A 7,428-nucleotide genomic window follows, 5' to 3' on the forward strand; every position below is an offset into this window, starting at 1 on the left:
GACTTGTCCAGGCGCACACCTTTGAGACGCCAGCCAAACTCCAAATCCTCGCTTGCCTTTTGTCAGTCAACCTTACAGTCTGGGAAGTGTCCCCTGCCCTATCACTCCAGGTACCAGGCTGCACGGGGACACCAAGGATGCAGCCCATGGAAACTTTCAAGTTCTCCAATCTTAGGCCTCAGGGGCTTGCTTACTTTGCTTCCCTATTTCTTCTCACAAAACACACAGGAAAACATATACAGCTTGCATTTCCTCTCCCTGCCCACCCCTGTCACCTCGGCGCTGCTGTGTTGCCTCCTGGCCTGCTGTGTGCTGTGTGTTTTGGTGCGGATGATCAACGCTTCTTCCTGCACTATGATAACCATTGTGTCTTTGTTTCTTCCCAAAAGACACAGGGCTTCCCACCCAGCTAATGCCAGAGAAAGAGCTCCACCTCCGTCCAGGTTTGCATCAGGTGTTGGTGTAAATAAAAAAATATTTTGGGCACCCCCTCAATCAAGAAGGAGACAGCCGTTTGTTGTCTCTGCAGTAGACTCTAAGTCTGGATACTGCTTGCTGTCCTTGTCTACCATGCCACTGTCAGCACCTCCGTCTGGCTCACAATGTCCTCATTCAGCGTCACACTACCTGACCACAAACTTGTGTCAGCAGGTGACATGAGGGAACGTTGCTGACGTGAGAAGAAACTGCAGGTGCACCAGGGGAGAAGCTGGCCATGTGTGTGGAGGTTGCAGCCCCGGCCCAGGTGAAAGGTGATAGAGGTTTGCACCAGGTCAGGCAGTGGGGGTGGTGAGAGGTGGTCAGATATGGGATACAGCTGAGGCTTCAGATTATTTATTATGTGTCTGTCTACCACCAGATGCTAGGGCCTCTCAGAGAATTTTGCCAAAGAGCCAGCTGTGCAGAATTCCTCTGGACGGTCACACCACCCACCACCCTTCTATGAATCAGATTTTTTATTAGAATCCTGGCTTCCTGTCTGAATGACCTTGGACACATTTCATAATCTCTCTCTGCCTCAAATTTTCAATCAGAGAATGCAAATAAAACACCTCATATTAAGAATTAGCTCAGTTAATGTACATAATAAGCATTAAATACACATCATAGCCTATCATTTCTTTGTTGTTAAACTCATAATTGAAGACACATATGATAGGTCAGAAGATCACTGCCACGTGTTCCTCCCAGTGATTGTGGAGATGATTTCTTAGGAGTGTAGAGTCTATTTCTTGATTTCTTGAATCAAAGTGCACCTTGGGCCCTGCTGTGTCAAATAAAATGTGGTGATAGGGACCCCAGACCAGGTCTGGGGTCTGGGCTTCGAGAGGCCTTGCAGCTTTCACCATCCACCTTTGATGCAAGAAAGCTGATCTAGCCTCATGGCCAATGAGACTCCACATGCAGCACTGAGGCTCCCGGCCAGCAGCGAGTGCCAACAACCGGACATGTGAGTAGGTCATCTAGTGGCGTGCCAGGGAATGTGCTGTGGAGAATGGAGTGGCCCTCCCTGTGAGGACAGGTATCTTGTCCTTGACATTGTTCACAATGGCCCGTGGATGGTGATACTGAAAGTAGCATTGCTATTAATGTACACATTTCTATAGTCAATTCACTCCTTAGAGCCTGTACATGGGGGTGGAGGTTTAGCCACACCTGTCCTTGTGTGTGACTGAGAGGAGACTCAAGACTCCCCAGGTCACAGCTAGCATTACCTGGTCACTATGGGGAGAAACCAGTTGGGGTCTTTCAGGCCAGCTGACCTTCCAGCTGCCCTCGCTGCATGAGTGAGCCCTGGCAAACCAGCAGAGAGACCACCCAGGCCACCCCCAGAATCATGGGAAATAATGAACTGGTATTCTTGTAAACCTTACGCTTGGGGTGCTCTGTTCTGCTGGAAGAGATAACAGAACAGTCATAAATAAATCCATCTGAAGAATCGTCCCATATCGCTGTTTGACTCTGTCCACTTCCACCTTCTCCTCTAAGTAGGTCTGGCTTCAGGCTGAGGCCATAACCCTCCAACCTGCCCTGCCTCACCACGTCAGGAGACAGGGACTCTGCGAGTGTGAAATCCCAAGGACAGACGTGTTACAGCTTTCATGCTGTGGCCTCAGGCAGGAAGCTGGTATCATGGTTGAAGAACCGGCTCCCACGACCCAGAGGGGATATTTTTGTTTGGGGACCTGTCACTGTGGGAGGCCAGCTTACATGCTGCTGGCAGGAGTCGTCCCCAAAGTTTGTAGCCTCTAGTCCACTGGTGGTGAGGGAGGAGTACAGCCAGAGCCAGTTCCCAGGAACCTTGGAGAGAGAGTTCCAGCGGCCTGGGCTGAAGCCCCAGCGATGAGCCGCAGGAGCTCCTCGGTCCCTGCGGGAACCAGGCCATGGAGGGATCTTACTCCACACTGCTTCCATGGGTGATGGAGACAAAGCTGACCTGAGATGTCGCCGGGTCTCTGGGGACTGAGTCCCTGGCAAGGACACACCATCCGGGCACCAGGGAGTATTACTTCCGTCGAAGGCTCGAGGACACATGGATCCTCAGAAGAGGGATGTCAGGCTTAAACGTGGTACAAACTAGAAATCAAGTGCCTCTGGGCCTTCCCGCCTTTGCTGTGTCAAGAATTTGTGTAGTTTTTGATGTTCCTCAGGCCCAAGACGAGTTATGAAAGGTGACCCAACAGAGCACAGCCCCACCCCGAGAGGCCGATGGATGAGTCCCTCCCTTGTAGCCAAGCTCACACACAAAATCTCTCCATGGCTCGGTCACAGCCTCGTGTGTGACTCCCAGCCACGTGTGGTCTCCCTGCCCAGCCCTAACTGCCAATCAAGGCCACTAGGACCTGGGTCTCAGTGGGAGGGTGTTTTTCCATGTGCAAGCTTCTCATTATTTATAGTTTATTTTCTGGTTTCCAGAACCAGCACTTACCAACAGAGGATTCTGAGCTGGAGTCAGACCCGCAGGTTAACAAGGGCCCGGATGTGTGAGGAAAGGAGGCTGCCCTCTGAAGGCCCAGATGGATGGTCTGTGGGGGAGTCAGGGGAGCTGGGGGAGGGGAATTCAGAGCAGGAGCTGCACAAACACCCTGATGTTCCACTCGGTGACCAATAGGAGACCCAGTGGAGGTGCCCGGACAGGTAGGCTGGGAGCAGTGCCAGGAGGATGAGGGGGATGTGATGTCAGAGCTGTGGCCCTACCCCTGTCCCTAACAAGGTCCCAGACCCTCAGCAGCCCCTGGGATGGGGTGACAGCTGAGTGAGGTGTGTGCCCCATGAAGTGACAGGAAGATGGAGCCTGTGCTCCTGAAAGCAACTTGGTCATTGATGGTTAGGGTGACTTCTGTCTAGACTGGCTGCACCTGACCAGGCAGGCATCATGCCCAGGGGACCTTGTGAGTGAGAAAGAGCCGAGGAGTTCAGGCTCAAGCAGTGTTGATACACTAGCTGCTAGTTCTGCAGGGGATGGTGACCCTCTCTCCTGGGGTGTTGGAAGGGAGGGACACAAGACATGTCCACACAGTGTCCCCTCGGGCACCTAAGAGGGAAAGACAACATGGACATCCCCAAACATTAATACCAAACAGAGAGCTCATCAACTACTTTAATGCATTACTGGTCCAAGTTTCAATGTCCAAGGTTAATGCAAACAAAGGAGGTGGAAGCCTGAGTCCTCCTTCCTCACCAGAGTCAGGGCAGCAGGAAGGAAAGGAGCAAAGCTGGGCTCCCCATGTCCCTGAGGTTCCTGCAGAAGCTGGTCCTGCTCAGAGAAGTGAGGGAAGTGCTCTGAGACACAGCCCCCACAGAGGGGAGGGGGCAAGGCCACGTGGGCAGAGAGCACAGCCACACGGAGGGTTTTCTCCCCCACCCGGCACAGGGGCTGCTCCTCCCGGGGGTCCCCATCACACCTGACCACACATTCAGTCTTTGGAGCTCCTAGGTGATCACTGGACAACATGACTCTTGCTCTCTCAGTATTTAGGATCAGGACTATGTTTCTTTGGTTTACTGTGGGGTCTGTCTGCCATCTAATGGCTCAGCTGTTATATAGCAACTTCCAGGATTTTTAATGTGGGGACCTTTCAGTCTGGGCTGTGAGGCTCTTCACTATTACTCATGATGTTGACCCTCTGACACCCATCACTAGGCCAGAGTCTGTAGGGAACCCAAGATGATTTCTCCTCTCAATAAACCTTTCACCTAGTAAAGAACAAAAGACTAATATGTAACCAGGTTTGGTTGAAAATGGATAAAATGTGTTTGTCATCCTTCAAGTGTGAGTTACATGTACCTCATCTGGTGATTTCTTTCAAGACAGGACATGTTTTTCTACCTTCATGCTACTGAAAATAAATGTAAGGCGTTATTTATTTATTTCCAAGTTTATTGAAATGGCACTGGATGGTCCTTGCCTAAACTTCAGCACCGCTGGTTTCTAGCCTGGGGTTTTGGTGTTTGGTTTTTGTTCCAACTAAATAGCCACAGAGTGATCAAGTCACTGATGGACCCCAGGCAGGCAGGGGCCAGAGCAGGGGAAGCAACTGAGGGTGGAGTCTCATGGAGGTGCGTCCTGTGGAGTGTGTGTTGGGGACTGCATCCCTGTGTGCAGAGGGAAGAAAGATGGTGGCGGCCTCAGCCTCCTGGCTGCTGATGGTGTGTGGGAAATCCCTGTCCGACTCACTGCCATTGCATCATCCTTGGACCCCAAGCTGTAACTGGGCAATCTGGTAAATGAGGTGCTTAGGTTTTCTCCTTTACTGTTGGAACCAGTTCAAATAGATTTTCCCATCAGTGCCCTTGACACTTTCATTGGCCTTGTGGGTAATGATGGTTCCTTATCCAGGAGCTCAAGACAGGAACTGGGGACTCAGTCAAACTAATGTCACCATAAATACCTGAGGTTACAAAGGAATAAAGAAAAAAGACAAGAATTCAGATGCAGTGGTATCTCCTTCTGCATTTCATCTTCATAATGTAAAAACTTGTAAAGTGTGTTTCGTTACACTATCTTTACTTACACCTACAAATTGTGCACATAAATCATAAAAAATTCAAAAGAAAACCCTAGAAATATTTCAGTAAAGCTTTGGATTCAATATCAATCTATCCAATATCTAAGGGCGTCTGGGTGGCTCAGTCAGTTATGTGTCCTGCTCTTGATTTCAGCTCTGGTTATGACATCAGGGTTCATAGGAACCAGCCCCTTGTCGACGCTGCACTGACAATACAGCCTGCTTGGGATTCTCTCTCTCAATCTGTCTCTCTTGCTCCTCCCCAAGCAGGTTCTCTCTACTTCTCTCTCTCCTTCTATTAAGATACATAAATAAAAACATATATAATATCTATCGCAGGTTAGAGAAGATTTTCATACATAAGACATTTTCTATCTTAATAAAGGTCTCAACATTATTTTCAATTTTTTCAAAAATGATATAAATATTTAAAGTCATCTGTTGAAATTCCCAAGGACTGTTTTTTCAAAATTGAAGGAAATGATATTTTTATTTAGGTTAAATTGATATGATCTACAATGTCCAAGGAAGTCCTAAGATGTAAAATGGCCACACTCCAGCATGCATTTCACTTGTGTTCCACAAATCTGCCCCAGTTGTCTGCCTGTCACGCTGACTGAGTTGACAAGGGGAGGCCAGGCAGGGAGACCTGGGATGGGTGTTCAGTCCCCTGTGCCTTTTCTCATGGCCACCTGCTCCCAGGGTCTCACCCCCCTCCAGCCCCTGCAGCTTCCCCCACAAGGACCTGCCATTTCCAGAGCCTCGCTGTGTGATGCCTGAGCTGCAGCCGAGGCCCTCGGGGCCCCAGAGCCCGCAGCTGCCACCTGGTCCCCTGGGTTCTCTAGTGTCTTCCTCCAGAGAGTCAGATCTGCTGGGCCTACTCCCCAGACCAATGAGTGGGCAGAGGGGCCAGGACAGGATGGAGGTTTGTGTTCGGGGCTGAACCACTGTGGGAGGAATGTGTGTACCTTGCCAGCAGTAGTAGTAAACTCCAATGTCTTCAGCCTCCACCCTGCTGATTGTCAGAGTGAAATCTGTTCCTGACCCGCTGCCACTGAACCTGTCTGGGACTCCGGGGGCCCGGATGGAAACCTTTTCGATCAGGCGCCGTGGAGACAGGCCTGGTTTATGCAGGTACCAATTTAAATAGGTGTTTCCATCACTGAACAGGAGGCTCTGACTGGCCCTGCAGGAGATGGAGGCCGGCTGTCCAGGGGTGACGGCCAGGGATGCTGGGGTCTGAGTCATCACGACATCCCCACTGGATCCTAAGGGAAGAATTGAATTGCAAGAGTACATGCACGCATGGTAAGTTCTTTGAAATTTTCACTTTAATAATTATGTAAGGATAAAACATTTTTTGGTGATTTTTATTAATATTCCCAAATATCCATTTCAAGGAGGTGCTAACATTTGCAAACACAGGGGTGTCCATTCTCATCTACCATCCCCTCTTTCCTCTATGTCATCAGTTTTCCTATAACATTGATCTCTGTTCCCTCTGGAAAGGTCCTTACTGTCACAAAGCTACACATCAGATACCGCTTCCCAGAGTGTAGACAGAGGTCTGGAAGACTTGGACAAAATAGGCCTGGGGTGCAGTGGTGCCCCCAGAGCTCTCCCCCCGCCACCCTGTTCTCCTCTCTCACCCCTCCACCCTCACCTGGGATCCAGAGCACCAGCAGCCCCAGCAGCTGAACAGGGAACCTCATTGGGAGGAGTTTCTGTGATGAGTCCTGGTCACTGACACAGGATCAGAGCTGATCTTTTATGTCAGCTGCAAAAGTTTTATCTGAGACTCTGCACCTTAGCCCTCCCTGAGGGAACAACATGCAAATCTCCTGGTGGGCACAGCAGCCAGGGAGGAGGCAGTGGGGGAGGGGCGCTCCCATGGGAGCAAAGTAATATAAGGTGTCTGTGTTTGAAGGGAAACTAAGACATAAAATCTATGCTGCCTAAAAAGTAAAGGCGCACAAAGGGGCGCCTTGGCAGCTTAAATGACTGAACCACCCAGCTGTCACAAAGGGAAGGGGAATTCTAAGTAAACTTTGAACTCTGCCAAGGAGTTTTTATTCTTTTTTTTAAATTTTTTTTATGTTTCTTATTTATATTTGAGAGATAGAGAGAGACAGCGTGAGCAGTGAGCGTCAGATAGAGAGGGAGACACAGAATCCAAAGCAGGCTCCAGGCTCTGAGCTAGCTGTCAGCACAGAGCCCAACACAGGCCAAACCCATGAACTGTGAGATCATGACCTGAGCTGAAGCTGGACGCTGAACCGACTGAGCCACCCAGGCGCCCCTGGAGTTTCTATTCTTAAACGTAGGCACTGGCAATCTTTGCTCACCTTCTATAGCGTTAAGGATTGAGCCTACAAGTGACCATGCTGTAGATACTGGGAGCCTGGCTCCTCACCTGCAG

General features: G+C 50.0%; 1 gene segment (V, D, J or C); it reads right to left on the reverse strand.

Annotated features, from left to right (window-relative positions):
* Nucleotides 1-2,249: 2,249 nt before the first annotated feature.
* LOC115290696 lies at nucleotides 2,250-6,257 on the reverse strand. The segment is given in 2 exon segments: nucleotides 2,250-2,368; nucleotides 5,978-6,257. Coding segments are annotated over 2 exon segments (399 nt in total).
* Between the last annotated feature and the right edge of the window lie 1,171 nt (nucleotides 6,258-7,428).

The sequence above is a fragment of the Suricata suricatta genome, chromosome 4 (assembly GCF_006229205.1).
Source record: "Suricata suricatta isolate VVHF042 chromosome 4, meerkat_22Aug2017_6uvM2_HiC, whole genome shotgun sequence".
NCBI classification, from domain to species: domain Eukaryota; kingdom Metazoa; phylum Chordata; class Mammalia; order Carnivora; family Herpestidae; genus Suricata; species Suricata suricatta.